Genomic DNA, 24,633 nt, shown 5'->3' with positions numbered 1-24,633 from the left:
AAACGTCAACGACAGCTTCTTAAATCAGCGACAACAACAACTGCAACAGCAACAGCTGTGTAAAGTGTAACTGTCACACAAGCATGACAGTATATACCAAGTGTGTCTGTGCTTGTGTGTGTGTGTGTGCAAGGGCTGCCATTGGCAAAGGGGTGTGTCTTAGCGCAGCAACCACGCCCACACCTCACACAAAGCGTAAGCCGTGAGTGCCTGGGCCAACTGGCGTGCGTTAGAGCGAGACGACGCTAGTGACAGTCGGACAGATTGTAAATGGTTTCATGTAGTGGATGAATGTGAATGGGTAAACAACACACGCAGACATTGTCGCTGTGTTGTAACTGTAGCTTTGTATCTGTATCTGTAACTGGCACTTGTCGGCGCCCGTCGCTGCTCTAGCTATTATTGTTATTACTTTTATTGTTGGTGTTGTTGTTGTTGCTGATGTTGTTGCAAGTGGTGTAAATGGCAATTTGTCTGCTGCGCCCCCGCACAGTAGCGTCCGCTGCCCGTTGCTCGTTGACAGACAAATCCAACTGCTCGCATTTTATATATACCTGGCTACCTGTATCTGTATCTTCATATCTAACTATACATTTGTGTATTCACAATTTGTGCCATATCATTGTGGCTTCGCCTGCGCCGTCATCATCATTATGTTTCGACCATTTTCCCAAAAAAAAAAAGAAAAAAAAGTGTCTTATATTCTTTTGGTATTATTCTTTGCAAACACAACTATACATACAAACATACAATGTTATGTATATATGTCTTTATAAGGTTACCTGTCCCATTGGGTTATTTTCAACTTCCGTTGCAGCGTCAATAGCAGCGTCGTCATTTCATCCGCAGGTATGCGACCAGACAGCCCAGCCCTACCGTACCGCCCATCCCCCTCCCAATTCTCCTCGTGCACTCCTACGTCTCTTGCACTTAGTTTGGCAGCATGTTTGTGTTGAATTCAGTGCCAGCAAACTATTAAAATTACTCAGCAACAAATTCTATTTGCCAATACATAAGACCATACAAATATTTTGAGCCAACACGTATTTCAAGTACACTTTATTTGTTGTTTCTGTTTTTGTTTCTTTTATTAGCGTTCATTTTGCCTCAGGGCAAACAGCATTTGCATAAGAATGCATATTAGAAGGACTTTTCTTTAATCTACATGCAGCTAAAATATTTGAGGTGCTTGTGAGGATTTTGAAGACATTTCTTATTGAATGCAAGCCCCGTAGATAACAGAAATAATTAATACATTTAAAGTTTCTATAGAGTGTGCCTACCTTGCCGCGTAATATTTTAATTTAAAAACTACATTTATCACAGCTTAAAAAGAGAAATATATTTTTCTTGTTTGTATTCAAGTTGTGATAAAAATTTGATTTCTAATATTTGTCTTATGAGTATTTCCTATTAAATGAATGTTTTATAATATATTTTTTTAAATAGTTATATTCTTTTGCACCTTCGAAAATTTATTTTTAATTTATTTATTTAATTTACATGACTTTTTATTTTATTTTTTTTATTTATTTAATTTACATGACTCTTGGCCTGCCTTGCAATTTTAATTATTATCATATATGTCAAAAAACATTGATTTACCATAGGAAATGCAGCAAGTATGGCTGACAAGACTAAGAACAACAACAAATGTTGTTGATAATCATAATAATGATGAGGCTGACAAGATGAAGTTATGAGCGAAACGACATTTCGCGCTAACGAATTCAATTGAGTTGAAATTTTTCATTTAACATTTATTTAACTTTCTGCTGTAGTTGTTGTTGCTTTTTGTTTTTTTTTTCCGCAGAGCCGAAGGCAACAGCAATTCACCAAAAGAGAGAGTGTGTGTGTGTGTGTGTGAGAGTGAGAGATGCGCTAAAGCTGCTGTTAAAGCTTCATCAACTGTAACCAACGTGCATATACATGTATAACACATGTCTGCGTATGCGACTGTGTGTGTGGGAGCTTGGACTGATTGTGCCAATAGCCGTTGTACATGCTTCGCTCATAAATTTATGCCTAATGGCAATATTGTTGCGCTCTCTCTTGTGCTCTCTCCCTCTCGCGTTAGCTTTCTCACACACACTCAGACTCTTTAGCGTGTAACTGTTACTGTAACTGCGGCTGGTGGCTGCACATTGTGTCATTGTCGTTATTGTGCTTGATTATTAAATGACACATTATGTGATTTTCAACATGTTCGACAACTCAGACAGACGGACGGAAGGACGGACGGACAGACAGACAATGAATGGCAGAGCAGAAGCGTGAGAGGGTGTGGCACAGCATCAACGGCTGCTGTTGCTTGAACCCACTTCAAATTGAATTCAAAGCGTAACAAATGGACGACCGACTGTTCGACCTGCCCAGCCCACTCTTGTCCTCCCCCCAACCCACTTCTTCTTCTCCTCATTCCCCCACCAGCACCCTCTTTGCTATCCTTGTCTGTGTCAGCCAGTTACATGAGCATATGACAGCCATAGAAGGCATTTTATAATATGTTCATTGAGTACGTGAGCTTCCTGTCGAGCGTCTGTTTGGGGGGAAGTTTGATGGATAAAAGGGCATACATGAGACACCATGGACGTAGTTAGAATATTGAGCAAGTTTCTCAGTCAGTTCAATTTAGTATTCTACTCTAACTTTTATTTTAAATTAATTTGACCTTTAAATGTTTTTATTTTATCATAAGCTTTTGATCAGTTCCGGTTTCCCTTTTCACTGCGCCCTTGACTAGCAGCTCTTTTCTTTATTTTTGTAAATGGCGCCGCATGGTCGCGCCTCTTTGGTATTGGGCGTTAACCACTCCCCCATTTGAAGAGTCATAGACGCGGCAACCAAAGGAAAACTTTTAAACCACCCCCTGTATGCCCACAAAAGCCGTTACACGCGCACATATACATATATATATATATATATGTATATATATATATAGAGTATATATACCATAGTGACAGTGGTTGAGATGTTGCGGCTGTTTTAGCATTTCAATTCCGAAGAGATCCCCAGTCCAGGCCTCAGTACGCGATGTTCAAACTTTGCAATACAAATAAATTGAAATTGCGTACACAATGTCCTGGCTCAGGCTCAGGCTCAGGCTCGAGGATTGCAGTCACGCCTTTTGTGCAGCATAATGAAATTAAAAAATAAGTTACTGTTGCTCAGCAATGAATTCATGAAGCGAAAAGTCCATTATGTCATTAGGAGGGCACAATTCTCATTCAATTGCACAAAGGTAACAGCAGCAGAAGCACAAACAGCCACAGTACTGCCAATAGTAATGCGTATATATGTATGTGTGTGTGTGTGTGTGTGTGTACTGAGAGTGTGTGTGTGTGTTGAGTGTTGTATTCCATGTTGAGAGACTCAAATTACAGCTTTGCCAAATGCTCGCATAAATCTGAAAACACAGTGGGAGCCTCGCTTATAAATATGAATCAAATATAAGGGTGTTATAGTATATTCATTGGCAAAGTCACAGTTGCAAATTGTGTATGAAAAAATTAATTAAATTGCATATTATAAAAATCAAATACGAGTTAATGAAAATGGCTTCAATGCTCTAAATATTTTTAGGGTGACATGGGGTGGTAAATTATGATAAATGTAATAAATTTGACATAAATTACATATTTGTTAATAATAGCTCGAATTAAAAAAAAAGTTCAACTTCTCTGTATAAATAAAATAAAAATAAAAAAAATTATTAGAATAATGAAATAATATTGTAACATCTCTATCTATTTATCTCTACATTTTTAATAATAATAGCTAGAATTAAAATAATGTTCAACTTGTCTATATGAATAATAAAAACTAACTAAACACTTAATCAACTTTAACTTACAGATCAATTTATAGCCTTTAAGATTATACATTTAATAATTAGAATAATTGAATAATATTAAAACATCTCTAAATTGAATCTTAATCTATTTTCTGTAAGTCTTTTGGATAGTCAACTAGCTGTAAATATTCCGCTTAACGAAGCGCTTGCTTTACTTTACTTTACTCAATTGAAAAGTTGTATTTTATAGTTTGATTAAATATAACTTTTTATTAAGATTCAAAAACGATTTTGTCTAGTCTACAATATTAAAAATGTTCATATATTTGCTGTATCTATATTTAATCTCAAATTGTCTGCTTCTGTAACAAGAACACATTTAAGATATTTAATTTTGAATATTAAACCTGGTTCAGCCCACTTCAGTTCTTAAGATTTATCGCGCTCATCTGCTGTCTAGACTTTAAGAAAATAATGAAATCTATTTTCCATGGTGTCAGATGAAATGCACATTTCAACGCTCAAATTGCAGTTGCTCTCAATTTTTAAAGACAATTTGCTTGTCATATTGATTCTTTGGCTTTGGATTAACTCATATACCAGGCTGGACCAGGTTTCATTTCCTTTTGCTGTTGATTAGTTTGTGGATTTAAGAATTTTTTCCTTTGCTTTCACTACATACTACATTTTTTTTTTGGTTTGGCTTTAGCTGTTGATGCTTATCGATTGACCTGGGCTGTGGCAGCTCATATCCGTATTTGATTTGGACCGAGATTGGAATAAGGAAACCAACGTGGTAACTGCAGAATTAGTGAAAGTAATGAGCCAACAGCTTAATTTGTAACTGCAATGTAATGCGCTGTTCAATTTGATTGCGAGGCGCGGCTTAATGTTAATTACAATATTATGACAGTTTTGGTAGCTCGCGATGAATAATTATCACCTCATAAATTGTGACAAACCGCTGCTGTTCAAAGGTGGACTTCATTCATTTGGCCCAGACGACTGCCGGACGGCCGGGCCGGCGATGATTAATCGCTTAACTTGTGTTTGAGCTGAGGCACAAAATGCAATCAACGTACAAACAGCCAAAACGTAAATGTTGTGAAAAGCAAATCTAATTACACAAATGCGCGCCGACTATTTGAAAATGGGCAATTTCTCAAGATAGTTATCTAATTAATAGCACAAGCAGCACACCGGCCAGTTTACAGTCCCATTCACACACACACACACATGCATGCACACATACACATCGGCACTCTTAATGAGTTGTGTTAAGAACAATGCCGCATTCGCTCTTTGGCTTTGCCAAAACATTGCTCCGCATAGGCGTTACAACAATTTATATAACGTCAACAGCAAAAAAAAAACAAAAAATAAAATATCAGCCGTCAATTAACATACATATACACAAACAATGCATGTGTGTGTGTGTGTGTGTGTGTGTGCGTCAGGCTGTTTAAATTATAGACTAATAGTTGCGCTCTTTAATTGTGCGCTCTTTGCTTAAGTCAGCCTGCAAGCAAACTGAAAGCTGCGGCTCAACAAAAGCCAAAGAGATTATGCTTATGTGCAATTATTTTTATACCTCAGCCACGCATTAACCCTCTTTTGGTTTTCATAGAGGGTATGAAACAAAGAATATCAAAAGCAACAACAAAGTGGCTGCGTTCAATTAAGCAAGCAGTTTGCTCTGCCCTAAAACAAAAGAGCGATTGGCATGTGTTTGCGTGCGTGCGAGCGAGATAGCCATATCACAACGAATTAAGCTCATTGCGCATTTGACGCGTTTCTCTTTTGCAGCCAGACAATTGCGCTCTTTATTTTTTTTTTGCTGCCGCTGCTTCGCATTGAGCGAAAGCGGCGCTTGGCAGCAGCTGTTAATTACATGAGGCAGCGGCAGCGCTGCTTTAGTTTTTATCACCATATCAAGCAAGAGGGAATTAGAAGCTGGCGACAATTGGCGTTGCTTGTTGTGTAAAGTAATCGCTGTAATTAACCAGTTAGCGGCTTGTTATGCAAAACCGATTTGTACTACACGAGCAACACAGTTGTCAATCTCATTAGTCAACCGTGGGATAGTTATGAGCTGGGAACACGGAATTGTGCGTCCCTAGGGCGCGCGCACGCATAAATAAAACAAAACGCATAATTGATATTTTATTGGCAAAACAGTATCGTTGGCCAGGCCGCAAAACCAGATAATTTTGACCAAAAAAGGCAAATTCGATACTGCCAACAGTTGCTTGGGCCAAGTGAGTGCTCGTGTGATTGGTGTTAATGACTTAATTAAAGCTGCAGCAAGTAGCAGTCCGTGTTGTCTACCTGCTGTGTCTCTCTGCTGGCCGTTGGACGTGGCTGAAGCCTGATGCTGCTGCTGCTCAAAAGCTCCAGTAGTCGACAATTTCACACTTTTTGCGTGGCAATATCAAAAGTGGCACGACAACAACAACCAGAGCAGAGCAAAAAATTGTGTGTGTGTGTGTGTGTGTGCGAACAGGCGAGTGCTCAGGTACATTATGTATGTATGCGTCAGGGCTGCTGAAAGGTATTTATTCGATAGCAATTCGTAAAAAATTAATTTCATTTAAAACACTATATATTTGTAGTTGTCGAAATTGAACAAGGAAATGAAAAAATTCCAAATAAATATCGCCGTTTAAAGTTTACACAGAAAGTAAGTATGTTTTTTTATTTATTTATTACGTTAACTATTTAAGATTAAATTTTATTTTAAAGGTAAAAAATGAATTTCATTTAAAACACTATATATTTGTAGTTGACAAAATTGCACTCCAGAATGAAAATTCTACAAATAAATATTGCCGCTCAAAGTTTATGATGAAAGTAAGTATGTTATATTATTTAATAATTTAAATGCTTACTATGGATGTTTACTATCTAAAATTAAATTTTATATTAAAAGAAAAAGCAAACCATTCTTATAAATTTATATCGTGGGAGTGTTAAACAGACGAAACATTTGTTACAAGAATTGATAAAACTAAAATATACAATCAGATCTGATGTGATTATGTTTAATTTGAAGCATCGCGTCTTTAATTGAACGATTAATATCGCTCATCTATTATAGAAAAATTTAACACTTTATTAAACACTTATGTATTCCTATCTAAAAATATTTGCATTAGTAGTATCATCACTTTATTAATTTATTTATTTTTTGCAGCCCTAACTTTGTGGTAGCCCCTAATCTCGTTGAGCTTTTACGCATGTTTCGTGCCGCGTATCACTTGCCCGAGTTGCAGTTCCAGTGCCAGTGCCAGTGCCAACTGTGCAAGGCGACACTATAGTTAGTTTTTGGAGACGGACAGACCAAAGAGTTGATTAATATGCGCAACCACAAGCCAAAGGAGCAGGCAAGTCCACAGTAGCCAGCCAGAGATTTTCGGCTGCGCAGTGACCACAGCCTTGATGACACTGAGCCTCTGACATATCCATTAGGCGTAGTAGCCGAAAAATCACAAATTTCGAAGAGCAGCGACTGTGACTGTTGCCGTCATCATCAAAGCTTGAGGCTCCGTCTCCGACTGCGACTGCGACAGCGACAGCGACGGCGACGGCGACTCTGCTGCTGTTCGTCGTCATAATTATTAAATGCAGCTCAATACATTTGCGGAGCATTGCTGGCATAGCTGCTCGACCTAATGCCCAAAGGCATTCCTTTAGAGCCTTATGACTATGGAATGCAGCCCAATCGCACCAGCACACAGCTCCAGCTCCAGCTACAGCTACAGCTACAGCTCCAGCTTCAATACAAAAATATGTGCAAACTGTCCCTTGGTCTAAACGCCGGCGCGGACTTGGCTGCCCCGCAGCGCAGAGGGGAGCGATGTAAATTGAACAAATGCCTTGGAACAGCGCCGATCTTTCATCATTGCTTATGAAGCTATTCCCTGCTCTGCGACAGCGAGTCGTACTTTGATTTTGATGTTTATGCCTTTTCGATTTTTGTCGATTTATTAAATTGCGTATAAATTAAAATATTAAATATTTGCAACGACAAAACTTTTAATTATCAACTTGGTATTTTTGTCTGTCAGGGCTTTAAGCAACAAGCCCAAGTCTTTAAAGGCTAACGAACTTCTCTTCTCTCAAAGCAGAGTCAACAGCATGAAGACGATTTGTGTAACGTTTAAATTGAGTTTTGATCCCTTTTGTTGTCAGCAAAATAAATAAATATTCAAGTTTGGCTTTGAGTGTGTGTGAGTGTGTGCAATAAAATAAATTTGAGTTTATTTTTTTCGTTTTGATTGTGGCACGGTAAATTGGATATGAAGTGTGTCCTGTATGTCCTGTGCAGGACACACCCTGACAAAGGTGAGCACAGCCCACACAACATGAGCACAGATTAAATTATCTTAAATTGAGTCGCAAAGGCAATGCCAACAACTTTTATATAAATATGTATCATGGTCCTTTGTCTAGCTTCGTAAATTTGCTTGCTAGCCGCGGGCGCTTTGCTTGTGTTTTTTCCACTTGCGCTCCACTGTGCACACACATTGGGATTGGGATTGCCTTTTAAAGCTCAACCAAGCGCATTCTGGCAAAACACTTTTAATTGCCTTTTAATTGTTTTTGGCTAAATGAAATTTTCGACTGCATAACGTTACTCTCTCGCACATTTGTCCTAATTACATTTTCGAAACCTTTTGTGCACACACCTGTCGCTATCTCGCTCGCTCGCACTCGCTCTCGCTCTCGCTCCGCTTTAAATATGCACAGTGGGTGGCGTGCGGCTCATGCGAGCGCACATTTTGTCATTAAATGGACCACTGAGCGGATGATTTGATTGAGCCAGTGACACAGTTCAGTTCAGTTTATGTTGATGATACTCTTAGGCGCATATTATTGAGTCTGAAATTTTGTGCAGTTTGATATTTTGATTAACGCCCCGAGCGTATTGTTAACCATATCACATCAGCGGCTAAGAATAGCGGATAAGTATTGGTTCGTTAGGCAATTAAATTTGGGGAATTCAGATTGCTTATTAGGCAAAAGTTGATTAGACTTTTGGCTTGGAGCTGCCCTTTGATGTGAGCTAGACAAAAGTGAAGCTAAGAACCTTCAAGAAATTAAAAACATTTTTCTAACCTTTTTTTTAAATTCTATTTAATGTTGACTAAGCACCGTGGACGATAAAAGAAAATAATAAGAATAAATAATTAAGCTAAGTACTTAAAATTAAATGTTCTTTGCAATAGAAACAATAAGCTATAATGAAAAGATTCAAAAATCAGTTTCAAGATTCAGCTTATTTATTTAAATTTTAAATTTAAAATTCGATAGTAAATCTTATTGTTCAGCTTGAAGACTCCGCTTATATATTTAATTGTTAGACTTTATAAAAAAAAATATACAAAAGACTCTTGTTAATTTTGAAAAAAATAGGAATTCTTGCAAATTGCTTAGTCGATTTACCCACTAACTCTATATTAAAATACCTTCAAAATTTATATCAATTTTATTGCGCGTTATTTTGCTGAAATATTATCTAATAAATAGTATTATTGCCAAATACAAATAGCTCATGTGTAAACGCATAAAAAAAGAAACTTCCCTTCAGCCATTATTGTATCTTCATTTCGTATTCTTTTCATAACGACAGCCACTCGTATCTACATCTACCACAAACCACTTCAGTGGTGTTCCCTCCGAGGGGTGATGGCATGTTTTATTTTCAGCAATTCCAAAAGAAAATGCGGCAACGCATAAAAGATGTTGATGGATACGATAATGAGCATATCCACAGGAGCTGGATATGCTACATAACATACAAATGACAGCTCCTCATGTTGGGCTGAAGACGTGTGTGGGAGCTGGCGCAATGCGTATACGTTATCTAAGCTTGCATCTTGTCGGTCTATGCTGCTATCTCGCTCTGGCCTAATGCAATTATCCTAAATGCCGAGCCAAACTACTCAAAAAGTCATCGTTCAGATTTAACAAGAGCCAAACAGCGGCAACTGCCAGCTGCACCGACACCGGTTTCAGATACACACCAACCTCAACAAGATACGGACACAGATACGGCTAAAGCTATAGCTACAGTTAGAGCTATGGCGTCTCGCATATACATAAGCGTATATATGTGTGTGTGTGTGTGTGTATGTGGGGTGGTATTTGGGTAAGTGGGCGGCGGCGGCAGTGGCACGCCTTCGCATGGCGGCAATTTGAAAACTCATTTACTTGTGGCATGTAAACAACTAATCTGTTAACACTCTGACAAAGCGTGAACATTACATCAAAGTGGGAGTGGGTTGCCTTTCCCTCTCCACATTTTAGCCTCATTCATCTTCTATATATATATATATATATATATATATAAACGCCATGTAGCTAAAAACCAAGCTGCTGTATATTTCCCTTATTCGACGCGCATAACAAAAAGTTTCTACTGCAACATTTTTTTTTATTCGTTGTTGAATCAATTTTGGTTGCATGAACCTCTCGAGAGGGTTGGGTAAGCTGGCTAAGGTTGGGTTCATTTCGCAGCGGTTCCGTTAGTCGAGAAGCTAGCTCAACCGACCCGGCCACATGATGTCAAACATTTTTGCTACACTTAACCAGCGCACAGACAATATGCTGCTCTTACAGTGGGGCAAAAGTAGTCAAGCACAAAAGGTTGAAACTTATAGTTAGCTAAGCTCTGCTAACTATTTAATAATAAATATTTTACAAAGTTTTCTTTTAAAACTAATTTATATCACTTTTCAATACAAAGTTACTTATTTTTTATTTGTATTTAAAGTTAAGATTATAAATGAATACTCCATTAACATTCGTTTATTCGATTTACAAATGATATTTTGTTAGTTAAGAATTTAAGAATTAAAAAATGTGTATAAAATTTATTTTTATTTAATGTCAATTATGAACAGTCGACGCTAATAGAAAATGATAAATATTTAAAACTAAATATAAAAGTATTTAAAAATTAAGTTCTTGTTTTTTCTATTAAGTTTAAAAATTATTAGTTTTATATAGCTAATTAATTGCAGCTCAAGTTTTTAGTTCTAGTTATTACAGTACTGCACATTTGTTTTTAAAATAATTTAAAATAATACAAATAAATACTTTTTATACATGCTGAAAACGATTACATAATTTTGCTTGCTCATTGCAAGCTTTTGCACCACTGTGCCATTTGCTGCTGCTGTTGCTTTACCGCTTTATTTGATTTCTTTATCAATATCAACGAACTGCTGCCTCACTCATCACCATCACCATCAGCAGCAGCAGCAGCAGCATCTCTTCATCATTGTGCCGTATTTCCTCTCACTGACCCATTCTCTCTTCACGCCGCTCTCTCCCCCTACTGTAGTGCTACCCTCGTAATTGCAACTGTTTGTATATATTTCAGTCTCTCTGTGTGTATGTGTGCATGCGTGTGTGTGTGTGTGTGTAGGGCTTATATACATTTCATTTAAACGTTACCGGTGCCCTGGACTACCACCGCAGCCGCAATGCCGCCGTGGAAGCGAGACAAACACAGCGACGCAAACGCTATCATAGCATGCAGCTTGCCGCGCGCTGCGTGCGAGCGAGACGGCATGTGATTGTCAGTCGGGCAGGCCACTCAGATCGCAGTGCAAGACGACTTGAGAGTAACGCCTACCCAACAGCCGCTTGCTTGGCATGGTGGTGTCTCTGTAACTCTCTCTCTCAGTCTCAGTCTCAGTGGCAGTCGGCTGTATACAACTCGTTTATGTGTGCATGCGTGCATGTGTGTGTGTGTGTGTGTGGCAGCTGGCGGCAGCAGCAGCAGCAGCAGCAGCAGCAGTAGCTAGTAGCTGGTAGCTGGTCTCTCTGCCAGAGTATCTGTATCTGTGGCTCGTCATTGTTGTGCGCTCGCCCGCCGCCGTCGTTGTTGTCGTTGCTGTCGCCGTCGTCATCCTCGTCGTTTGCCCATTGCCCGTCGCCTAGTAGGCAGCTCAGTTACAAGACCATTATTTGGCGTATTTTTTTATACGCTACTCTACTCGACGGTTCGGTCTGGTCTGGTCTGGTCCATAAGCACGCCCCTAGCGCAGCGCGTAGCACCCGGATTTAGTTTAGCCAGTTGCGCTTACGTAGTCGCTAACGTCGGGTAACTGCAACTGCAATTGCTCCATAATAAGAAATTACCTATCTATCTATCAATATATATATATATATATATTTGTATATAAATTATAAAACGCGTTGTGATCCTCGCTAAAGGAAAATGTTTGCCAAGCAAAAGTAACAGTGACAGTGACCAGTGACAGTGACTGTGATTACGCATAAAATATTCAAAAGTTCAAAAACGCATTAATTAGTCGAAAACTAAAGCTTTGAGTACGTCACGTGATCTGATCGCTGCAAAATTGCTTCATTTGGGTGCGGAATAGTATGCGAATTAGTTCACAGTGGATTCGACGCATAAAATGGCCGTTGGACCGACGGAGGGCAAACAGCCGCCCTCAGAGACATTCTCGCCCACACATCATCAGATTATAGCACCGAGTCCCATATTGGCGGTGCCGACGCTCGCCTTCTCCGCCGCCCAGGTGGAGATCGTTTGCAAGACTCTCGAAGATTCCGGCGACATTGAGCGACTTGCTCGCTTCCTCTGGAGCCTGCCGGTGGCGTTGCCCAACATGCACGAGATACTCAACTGCGAGGCGGTGCTCAGGGCCCGGGCCGTTGTGGCCTATCATGTCGGTAACTTCAGGTAGGCGCTCCATTGCCCATTGCCATTTAGCCATTGCCATTTAGCCAGCAAGTGAAGGCCACAGAGATCTCAAATAACAGAACACTCTGATTAACCTTAAGCTCCAGCAACTTGGTTATTTGATAGTTATTCCTTTTTGCCAAAGCTTTGTCGCAGACACAATGCTGCGCTAAATTAATAAACAATGGCATTAATTTACTAATTAAAGAACCAAACAATTGAAGCAGACTTTGATTAATAAAACACCGCAGCCGAACAATGGGGCGAACACTAAGATGCTCAACATGGTGCTCTCGAGTCTCGAGCTGACATTTCAGCTTCCGTCTGTGCAAAATAAATTCTCAGATTACACATCGCTCTAAACGATTTATAATAAAGCTTGGCAAATAAACAAATTTATTATAAAGCGCGTATTGGCCATTTGCCGGAAACAGTCGCAGACAATTGTCAATCCCATAGCTAAGCCAACTTAACAATTAGCGATTAGCATATTTGCAATAAACTAAACTTGATTTGCTAGCTGGGCTTTTATAAAGCGCACAAACTTGTCTACACTTGCTTAATTGCTAGACATACTTATACAAATGCTTCAATTTTATTATAGCCCCAACAACTCTACGACAGCTGACACACTGACTAAACAACTGTTAAGCATCTTTTGATAAATGTTGTAGTACGATAGATTGCATCTGTGAGATGCAACAGACACTGCACTGAGAAAAACCTGCTGCATAGTTTACTATTCAGATTAATAAATTTGTTACTTACGAATTTGAATTAATAAGTTTGCTCCATCTTTTATTATTTTCATGCTTAGTGAATTTATAGAAAATTAATTTATCTGCGTATAAATTTATTACTTTAATTGAGAGTGTTTTTTAATATTTATTTATTTATTTGATGTCAACTATAAACATTCGACGGTAAAAGAAAATGATTACAAAAAATATTTAAAATTAAATTTAAAAATGAAGTTTTTGATAAGCTTATAGATTGGCATTAAATGCTCAAAAAAGAAAAATATTTTAATATATTTAGTTACTATGTATAATTTATGAAAATGCAAATTAAAATTATTTAAAATCAAAATGTTTTGCGATTAAAATCTTTGCCTTTTTCAAAAAAAAAGTCAGCATTAAATATATTTCTAATATATTCCATTTTATTGCTACATAAAATTTGCATATTTTGTACTCTAAACTATTTCTAAGCTCATTAATTTGTATACTTGTCATATAGACAGACAGATCAGACAGATCATGCGCTATATAGTAAACATATGTATATCACAATATTTATATCTGTGCTGTCTGTAGCAAGTGATTTGATTGGTATATAAATGACTTTCAATTAAAACAAATTTGACAAGCTTAGTGCAGCTGGAACTGTCAGCGCCAGTGACGAGGCAATCAATGAGCTTATGAAATTGTTTCAAAAACAAAAATACATATGCTAGACAGAAAAGAATGTAGAGCAGCGTGGCCAATAAGCCAGAGCAGAGAACAGCACAGCGGGAGCAATTGTTATTTACCAGTAGGCAGTTGGTGGCAAATTGCTTTTGGGGTGGCGCTGCAAGCAAAAGGGTTGTTAATTGCTACGAAACTAACGAGCGCGCTCGCTCTCACTCTCTGTCTTTCTCTTTCTCGCAGGGAATTGTATGCAATAATAGAGAATCATAAATTTACTAAGGCAAGCTATGGCAAACTGCAGGCCATGTGGCTGGAAGCGCATTACATTGAGGCCGAGAAGCTGCGCGGACGCTCGCTGGGTAAGTCAGTCAGTCAATTGGAAGCCAAGTATCCAGCTAAGCTCTCATACTCGTTCGGACAGGTCCTGTGGACAAATATCGTGTGCGCAAAAAGTTTCCACTGCCGCCAACGATTTGGGATGGAGAGCAGAAGACGCACTGTTTCAAGGAGCGCACGAGAAGCTTGCTGCGCGAATGGTACCTACAGGATCCGTATCCGAATCCAACCAAGAAACGTGAGCTGGCCAAGGCCACTGGTCTAAACCCCACGCAAGTGGGCAATTGGTTTAAGAATCGACGCCAGCGTGATCGTGCCGCCGCCGCCAAGAATCGGTAAGTTGCAAAAAACCAAAAACCAAAAAACAAAAACAAAACCAAAGCGAACACACATTAGATTAGAGATTGTAATTGGAGCTCAAGCTGGGTAAACTGATATGGGGTGGGGTGTAGCTTCAACAGGAGCTTGCAGCCGCGCGCATTTCCATTTCATTGATTCGTGCCGTGGCTCTGTCGGCGCTGCCAGCGAAGCGTTCTCAATTTCCAACTGCGGTCGCTCCTCCGGCCACATTAAACTGACCGCCGACGCTGACGCTGACAGCCGCCAGCTGTAGAGTTACAACAGCAATAATAATAAATAATAATAATAAAAACAGCAACTCTGTAAAGGTGCAAAAAGTAAAAGAAAACTCGCACAATTCGCGCGAAGTTCATATATAGCTGTACATATATATTTATATATAGTAGTAGTCTGGCGATCTCGATATGCGCCTTGCATTTGACTCTTGGCAAGTTAAGTGGAATGACTTGGCGAATCGCTTTTTGGTTCTTGCTCTCAAGTACACTGCTCCTGCTCCTGCAGATGCGCAAATACTTTCAAGTTGTTAGACCCGCTCTACCTGCTAAGAGATCGAGCTGCTGACTTACACCGAAAAAAAATTCCAAAAATAATGAGCTGCAAATTAGTTAAGGACTAGGACTAGAATCTTGCATTTGAAAATTTTGTATACAAACCTATTTGTGATTTTTACATATTTTTATTCAAGTATTCCAAAAATAATCAGCTGCAAATTAGTTGAAGACTAACTTAGCACAATTTGATAAGATCACAAACTAATATTCAAAATGTTCAAATGCAAGAAAATGAAATAATTAATTTTATATACAATCTTATTTGCAAGATTTTGAATTTTTATCTAAAAATTTTACTCAAGTATTTTTTTATATTTTGAAATTGATCCCATGGAATTTTAACGCTTTCTAGCGTTTGTAATTCTGATTTCAAAGATTTGTAATTATGAGATATTTTTATTCAAGTATTTTTTTTTTCAAATATTGTTAATTATATTTTGAAATTAGCTCCATGGAATGTGAAAGCTTGAAAGAATTGATACCTTAAAGTAATTTTATTTAAGTATCTTTTAGTTTTTACTTTTTTTGTGTTTTATTTTTTTTTGATATTTATTACAATATTAATAATTTACAAGCTAAATTTCCAATTTTAATTTGGCATCCTTTGCTTATTTTTTCACTGTGTACGACGCTCTCCCTCTCTGTCTCTCTCTCTCTCTTGTTGTGCTCTCTGGCATTGGTGCTGCCAAACGTTTTGGCATTCTTTCGAAATCTTAGTCCCAGGCCGTGTTTATTAAGTTAGGAGCTCAACTTGAATGAATCTGCAGAAAGCGCCAGAGACCAGAGAGACCAAGACAGAGGCAAAGCCAAGCGCCTCTTTTTCGGGTCATTAGTTAAAATGATGGCGATTATATTTGCTGTTGCTTGTAAAGAGCCAACAGCAGCAGCAGCAGTCGGCGTAGTCGCCAACAAGCATTACAACTCCATTTCAGAGGCCAGAGCCGAAAGCAAAGCAAGTGGCAAGTGGCAACCCCCAGTCGCAAGTTTTGAAGCCTGCGCTTCGACTGCAAATTCGAGTTTTGAGCTTCATCATGCTATTAACAGCAGCAGCCCAGACAAGACAACACAGTCAGTCAGTCAGTCCGACAGACAGACAGAATAACAGACAGACAGACAAGCGAAAAAGCCGGCAACACGTTCGCATTATGAGCACAAACACAAAAAATGGTATAAAAAAAATAACAAAATATGAAATTAAAAGCCGTTCATATGACTGACTTCGCTTCGGTTTGGCCGCCGCCGCCGCCGCCGCCGCCGCTGCCTTCCGTCTGCCCATTCAACGACAATGACGCTCGCATCAAAACTTCGACAGCGCCAGCCGTTAATGATGAGCCTTAAAGACCCCGCTCAACATCAGGCTGGAACTGAGACATTCTAAGCACTTGCTGTGGCGGGTGGGGGGCGATGGGGCGGTGGGGGCCATTGAGTGCTGAAAAAATTGTTAAGATTTTTGCTACTGCACTTGAGCAACGTTGTCATGTTGTGGATTTGGAGTAGTCTGGAGTCGCAAGCTTGTTACCAGCCTGCTTATAGGTTGGTCTATCAATCAAGACGATGGAGCAAAATAAAAACTGGAAGACAGCGCATTAGAAAGGCTCAAATGCAACTGAAATTGAGTTATTAAAACGTGAATATGTCCTAGGCATATAGTAGCCGTGGCAGCAGAGCATACTAGTGAGCGTTGGATATTTAGGGAAGGCAAGTCGTGTGATGAGTCATTTTCGGTGGTAATACGAGTATTGGGCTATTGACTAAATGTGAACAATGTGGCTGAATTGGATTGATTGGTATTTATGTAATGGCATGACACTGTTATTTAGGGTGCAAATCCAGACATGAATCTGTGTTTTAGTCATAAGTTGGTTCCGCACTCACGTAGCTGGTTCTGTAGTTAGGCATATGACGTTAGTCTGGTTCTTTCGGGATGCTGAACTTTTGATGTGAGTGCTATTGCAGTCCTTTATTTCTTATTCCTCGCTTATGTCTATCTAGGATACAGAATTTCACATCGCGTGGCTCTGATATAGTTTTCTTCATAAATGAATATCTGTTCTACTGCGATTAACGACTAAATATCTCATGAACTTGTGGTGCGCATCAGTTGTCAGCATAACCAGAGCTTTGCATAGTGATCATTACGATAGTTACCATATTCGGTCGCCTGCGGGCTTCGGCTGCTAGGTACCTCCAACTTTTAGTTTTGGAGCTATTTCTTTTTTGTTCTATGTATTATTCTGAATTGAATATATTCTTATTTTCTTAACGCCTTTACAATGGGCTCTTCTGCTTTATGTAGGTGTTGCTTAGTTCAGTTGCGTCTGTAATTTAGGTGATTCTATGATCTGAAGTCGAGCAGCTGCCGTTTGATGTTTGCGTGTGATGTGCCCAGCGAGCTCTATTCACAGATGACAACGGCAGTTAGTACACGATGCGAGAGGCTTGACGTCGGGTGAGGTGGGGGGCTGAGTGAAGCGTTGTGGGCTGTCTCGTGTTAAATCTCATAACTGAGTGGCACTTGAGATGCGTGGCCAAGCTGAAATTCGTGTAATTCAGAACTTCGGTCAGGAGATTAGTTTCTTGTGGGTGAAGTTCCATAGGTGCAAATCGCAATCGTCTCTCGTTTGTACCACTAAGCACTCTGCCCAAGGTCACGTGGGGTGAACACAGCGCAGGAGCTGCATCGAGCTGGACAGCGGCTGTTCGATGCCCAGATACGTGCTTGTGGGTCGCGAAGCGGGGAGGGCGGGAGGCTAATCAGCAAGCTTGTCAGCAGAAACTTAACCAATATCAGGTGCGTGTGTGTGTGACGTGGTGCTCCAGACTTAGAGATTTGTATGCACAACAACAATGTCAAGTAAGCAGGTCACTAACAATATGTTTTGTAATGTCTCGAGGTGGTAGTCCCTATCAAATATTCATTATTCCTTTAGGGCGGTTACTTTAACAGAGTTTACGAATATGCTCAAGCCTCCCATTCATACAATGGTAATCCCTAGTGAGCAAGGATCATTGTAGCTGCAGAGAGAGCAAGTTCTCAAGTGTCTATCATAATGATATGTATAGAGGGCGCTGATGTGAAACCACGCTGGCCGACAACAGGAAAGAGGCTCCTCGATGGTAGTAGAGGACGATGCTGGAGTGTAGTACGAGAGCCTGTGAACCTGCAAAGCTCAAGTGCTTGTCCATCGATTTCTCAGCAAAGTTCGAACTCGAATTCTAATGAAGCAGAAGCGATGGAAGCCGATGTGAAACTTTTGATGCGAGAGCAAAGACGCAGAAGCTGCTCCGACACCATTGTCAATATCCAAATCCCGAGTACCCACTTGGCCGCGCAATACGGACAGGCTACAGCGCTGAAGTGCGGCCATAAGTACCCATACCCATGATGCTGGAAGCTGGGAGACGCAGCTCGTACACTCCAAGAGCTGTTTGCTCAACACAACTACCGTTTCGGTGGCTTGTGAGAAAAATATACAAGCTACAAGCTATAAGATACAAGATACAAGATACAATGTGCATTATACTATGGACGGCCTCGCCCACTTCAAAGCGAACTAAAATTGAATTGAGTTGAATCGATGAATTGAAGAATGAAGCTGAAAGCTAAAGTGTAAGAGTCAGAGTCAGACTCATCGACACCGGATGTGAATGTCGATTGGTTGCTCTTGCTCTGCTCATTGACAAGTGAAATGTCTAGCGAAGAGTAACAGTAACTGTGTAAATAGGCGAAAACTGTAAACTGGAACTGAGCAAAAGATAACAGTATTCAAATTGAAACAAATTTAAATCCTGTTTGTCAACAGATCTGCATAGCGTAGCGACAAATAAAATAAACGTTGATTGCGTTTAGCTTCATTGTCAACCCACCACTTCGCTCTCTGTATTTTTTTTTGTCACCCCCTGGTCCACTTAAGCAGCAGCCCCTTTTGTCAGCCCCTGGGATTTGTGCCGCGCTGTCTAAATATTTACACAATTTATAACTTTCAATTCGAGCGACACAATTATCGAAACGCGTTGAATTTGCAATTGAGTTCATTTTCAGCTTTTGGAAATACCTATTTGAATAATTTTTACGCCTGATTTTCTATAGAGTGTGAGTAATTTGGCTTGCTGATGATAATTTTATAGATGTATTGCATTATTTCTAAAATTATTTCACTTTCAAGAGTGTAGTTTGCTTAAAATTCAAATTAAAAGTTTGCTGAGCAATAATAAATTTTTTTGTTTTGTTTCAAAGTCGAATATCTTTTTAAAATATTTCTTAAAGATTTTTGTTAATGCTAATATTTGATAATAACATTATTTTCGATAATTTTTTGGTTATTATTATATTATATCTATTAATTTTAAATATTTCAATTCACAACGCTATAATTTTTTAGGATACGCTTTCTTTAAAATTCAAATTAAAAGCTTGCTGAGAAATAATTAACAAAACAGTTGCAAGAAAAATTTTGTTTTAAAGTCGAATATCTTTTTTAAAATATTTTTAATATTTGATAATCACATTATTTGCACTCATTATTAAATTTCAACTATTTTTATTTTATTCATTTTACTGCTCACAAATTTCATCAGCAATCTTTGGGCGTATATATTTCAGCTTATTTTTAAAAGTGCGTTGCCTTTATTGATTTTCGAAAAAGGTATAAAGTTCAGTCAAAAGCTTAAGTCCTCTAAGCGAACCCAGCTCAAAATAGTTTCAAATCCACACGCTCATCGCGCTATTGGAGGACCCTAAGCCATATTTAATTTGAGAATATATTTTTTTTCTTCTGCTGTTTTTGTGATTTTCAATATTGGCCTATGTGTGGGGATCATATTACCAGAGAGAGATATAACTCATTGCAGCTGAATAAGTTTTCACAATCTCGAATGAAACACATACATGAATCTTCTGACATGAGCCGATTAAATACATTTCAATGTCTCGATGCCAGCGATCGGGTTACGCTTAAACAGCAAGAAGGGTTAGCTCTCGCTCTCGCTCTCTGTCGCTCACTCGCTCTCGCTCTGTCCACGCGGGTAATTACAGACGTGTCATTTAGGTGCCACAGTATCGAATTCCACACATACGCAGTACCTTTTGGGGCTTAACTCTGATCTGTTTAGCCAATTGCTTGGAAACCGTCGCCCAGCTCAAGCCGAGCGTGCTGCACGTCCTTGGGGCACGGGGCTGGGCTGGGACTGCCAACAGGCTACTCAAGCGTAGTTGCTACCGCTAACAGAGCAGCTAAAATTTCAGTTTAGAGTTTTAGAGTTTATAGAGCGCGACCCACCGCGCGCTGAACTTTCTCATCGAGAGCCTGCAATAATCAGATGTAGCTCATGCCGGCGACTCTCAGCAGCGGGTGCCGCAGTTAAGCGCAGCGAATGAACAATCCATCAACTTGGCGCATTAGGCAACTAAACGATTTCATTTTCATGCCTCAGCCTCAGCCTCAGCCTCGACCACTCTCTACTATAACAAAAAAAAAGTGCGGCAAGCAACAAGCAAAGGTAGCCGCAGATACATTTCGCTGTGGCGACTCTGTTGTTGTTGCTGCTGCTGCTGCTGCTGGGGCAATCATTAATCACACAACACGAGCCGAGCTGGCAAAAGGACAAGCGAATGGCAACTCAGACTTCACTCGGACTTCAGTTGGTGGAGCTTGGCTTGGGACATTATTAATGCTGATGGGTCAACAAATTGCGGCAAGTTGAGCGAATCCTAACCGATAATTATGACAGTGCAGGAGTCAAGCGGCGATGCAGATGATGATGTATCTCAAGTTGTGCCTGCCACCATTCACTCCACTCCACTCCACTCCACTGATGGCTCTATAAATATGCCGCCACTGCTTCTAATCAAGTCATCTTCTTTCTTTTCTCTCTGTGTGCCTCCGCGGCCTCTGCCAAGGGGCGAACCTTTGTTTTGGCCACAGATAATTTGTCTTAAGCATGTGTGAAAGTTGTGTCAGATTTATGGACCTGCCTCAGCGACAAATGAGCCGCTTAATGGTACTTGCCACTGCCACTGCCACATGCAACACAGCACATTGCACATTCACTAATTAACACCACACAGTGGTGCCGCCGCCGCCTTAGCCCTTTTTACAGTCTTGCATTTAAATATATAAAGTTTACAACATCATTTTATTGCCTGCGAATTTGTTACACTTGATTAATTGTTGATTTGATAAATCGCTTAGCAATTAACTTATTTTGAATTGAGTGTGACCAAGCTATTGAATTTCACACAGTTTGTAAATCTTTTGAATTGTCGAATTGAAAGGCGTACATAATGAAAGAGATATATTTTGTATGGATAGCAAAACAAACAAAACATTCACTCAGCAGTTAATATATCAAGCGCAATCTAGGGGAGTTCTTACCAAGAAAATATTCCAATTGTTGCTATATTTTAAGAATTTTCTTGAATACAAAAATGTTGCTTGTGTACTTGCAGTTATTTTTAAGAAATTAAAACTCATCTCCTTTGAACATTTGAGCAGTACACGGCAAGAAAATAATATGACATCTGGAAGCATTCATAATTTTGTTATGGCATTTAGTTTATTAAACAAAATGTTTAATTGGCTATCTACAAGAAATTCATATTTATTGCATGCATAGTACATATGTATACATATATATATATATAAAGATATAGTATAGGACATATATTCTAATAAGTTGTAGGCCTAGTCGATTACAGAGTAAGACAACAACAACAAAACATTCTTCATTGACTTAGCTCTCTTTAATTTATAACTACAAGACCATCGGCTCAATATTTGAGGGCACTCATTAAATAATCTACATATTAATATATTTAACATGTTCTGATTTTATTGATACTTATATATATTTTTTAAAGAAGCGCCCGTTTCTATGATTAAATTTTAATAGATGGTGGTTAACATGGATTGAGCAAGCTAGAAAATATATATAGAATATTTTTCATAATAATAAAACAAGTTCGAAAAGATAATATCAACTATGAACAGTCCACGATAAAAGAAAATGATTACAAAAAATATTAAAAATAAAATTTAAAAGTATGTATTTAAAAATTTAGTTTTTGTTTTAAAATTTGATAATTAAGGGGTAATAATTTTCTTTAAAATTTTAAATTATTTCCAATATATTAAATCTTCAAATATTTTCTCTCATATTTTTAGCATACAGCACAACCAGAATAACTCGGGATTGGGTTGCCGCAGTCGTCGTGCGGATGGCGCTGCCTCGCCCACACCATCGGATAGCTCCGATTCGGATATATCGCTGGGCACGCACTCACCCGTGCCGAGCAGCTTGCAACTGCAGCACAGTCCGGGCAGCATGTCCAACGGCGCCAACGAGGAGAGTCTGAGCGTGGACGATGACAAGCCGCGAGATCTGAGCAGCTCGCTGCCCTCGCCCACGCCCCCGCAGCTGCCGTCGGCCTATGGAGCGAGCGGAGTGGGAGCAGCTGGACTGCCCGGCTGCCTGCCGCCGTTCAAACTGGATGCGGCCAGCAGTTTGTTTAATGCCGGCTGCTACCTGCAAAGCTTTAGCAACCTGAAGGAGATGTCCCAGCAGTTTCCCATACAGCCGATCGTCATCCGGCCGCATCCGCAGTTGCCGCAGCCATTGGCGCTCAACGGTGGCGCCACGCACCTGCATCATCCCGCCTATGCGGCGGCCTACAGCGTCGAGTGCGTGCCCCCGCCGCCCAAGCTGCGCATCAATTCACCCGAGAAACTCAACTCCACCGCAGTGGCAGCGGCGGCGGCAGCAGTCGCCGCCTGCGTGGGCGTGGGGCACGAGGCAACCAATACGACGACGACGGCAGCGACGACGACGAGTTATCATCATAGCGCGCAGCTGCTGCATCGACCCTTCTCCACATCGCCGGAGCTGAAGCACAGCGCGCCCGAGATTACATGATATCAGCGGATCTAAGTGCCGCTCCAGCTCCAGTCCCAGCCCAGCTATACAAATTGTTTCAATTCGTAGTTTAAGTCAAGCGTAGTTAAGCGAAAACTTTGGAGCTAACCCAAAGCAATAACAGGCAATTTCTCATAAATAGAAACTCATTCACGCGCTCCTTGCCTCGTCGCCTCGTCCTGTTTCCTGTTCCTCTGCACCTTGAACTAATTCCTATTTAAGCAAACAAAACAGCAGCCGCAACTACAGCCGAGCATTGAGATATTGAACTATTGAACAAACTTTGTCGTCGCACACGATTTTCAAAGATAGACATTTAAGATTTAAGCGCATATTGATATGCAAATATTTAAAAAAACAGCAACAGCAACAGCAACTGAAGTGGAAATCGAAACTGCAAACTGAAATTAACAAAATATTGAAATCATACGTTTTTTCATTCTAATTTGTGTGTGTACGTAATTGTAAATAGAGTTTAAGTATGCAAATCATTAGTGCTTACGTATACATATAGAATGCAATAAAAAAGAAAATGAAAACAAATCGACAAATTAAAATATTTATCGCATTAATTACTCGAATAAAACGTTTTTCAACAGGCAATGAATTTTGAAATGTTCGTCTCACAAAAGGATCTTAAAATGCAACAATGCTTATATTGAAATGTATAATTAATTACCTCTATAGCAATACTTTGTCGACAGTAATGCGGAATTCAGTCTGGATTTATTTATTCAAGAATTTTATTAGAATAACTCCATTTCGAAAACTCCATTACATGGAAAAGCAAAATTTTCTTTCTGTTCCAATTACAATTTGGAAAACTTCATTTGGCGACTTTCAAAAAATAACAGAGAAAAAGAAATTTAAAGATTAAACTTCATCAGAGTGAAATTCAGTTTGTTCTTTAAATTTGAAAACTGGTTGCTTTCTGTTGAAAGTTAATATTTTGCTGACATGTAGGAAAGAAGTTTAGTTTAAATTCCAATTCAACTTAAACATTGAAAATAAAATAATTTTAGCTTTCGTTTATTCTTGCAAGCTGTCAACAATAAATTTAAAATTTCATCGACGTTTTACATTCTTTAATATATTGCTTAAAACTTATAGAAAAGTATACTATGGTATACTAAGCGCTATTCTGTGCTATAATCAAAAGTCAAAAGATTTCTTTTCAGTGTTTTTTTGATTTAAATATCAATGGACAATCCCAAGCGCTTGCTTTAAATCAAATTTTCTGCAGCAAAAGTCAAAGCTAAAGTTAAATTCAAAAGGCTGCAATTATTGTTCTAAATTGTTCTCAGTGTATGTTTAAAAGAAATATGCTATTAATATGGTAAGTACTACTCGCCGTTGTTTTGGTATCTGTTATTTTGAAATAAAATATCAATTTCTGTGTAAACAACAACAAACGCGACTTGAGGCATGAAGCATGAGAATTGAAAAAACACAGAGAACAAAGTTAAATACGAAAATGCAGAAGTCAAATGCAACAGCAGCAGCAACAATAAAATAAACTAACAACAACAAAAGCAAAATTCAGCAGGCTGTCTT

At 39.2% G+C, this 24,633-nt stretch overlaps 1 protein-coding gene across 1 annotated transcript; it reads left to right on the top strand.

Annotated features, from left to right (window-relative positions):
- Positions 1-12,049: 12,049 nt before the first annotated feature.
- Positions 12,050-23,630, top strand: LOC108595251 (protein Optix). The gene is made up of 4 exons (XM_017980455.1): positions 12,050-12,512; positions 14,162-14,280; positions 14,343-14,592; positions 22,332-23,630. The coding sequence occupies exons 1-4, from the start codon at positions 12,226-12,228 to the stop codon at positions 23,077-23,079; spliced, it is 1,404 nt and encodes a 467-aa protein (XP_017835944.1). The 5' UTR covers positions 12,050-12,225; the 3' UTR covers positions 23,080-23,630.
- The last annotated feature ends 1,003 nt before the right edge of the window (positions 23,631-24,633 follow it).

The sequence above is a fragment of the Drosophila busckii genome, chromosome 2R, assembly GCF_011750605.1.
Source record: "Drosophila busckii strain San Diego stock center, stock number 13000-0081.31 chromosome 2R, ASM1175060v1, whole genome shotgun sequence".
NCBI lineage: Eukaryota > Metazoa > Arthropoda > Insecta > Diptera > Drosophilidae > Drosophila > Drosophila busckii.
This window is presented reverse-complemented; position numbering and strand designations above follow the sequence as displayed.

What these genes read in the sequence shown, in the direction of transcription:
- LOC108595251 (XM_017980455.1), top strand. Translation starts at nt 12,226, where the DNA reads ATGGCCGTTGGACCGACGGAGGGCAAACAGCCGCCCTCAGAGACATTC. An exon ending in GCTGCGCGGACGCTCGCTGG is followed by an intron (nt 14,281 to 14,342) that starts GTAAGTCAGTCA and finishes TCGTTCGGACAG; the next exon opens with GTCCTGTGGACAAATATCGT. An exon ending in GCCGCCGCCGCCAAGAATCG is followed by an intron (nt 14,593 to 22,331) that starts GTAAGTTGCAAA and finishes TCATATTTTTAG; the next exon opens with CATACAGCACAACCAGAATA.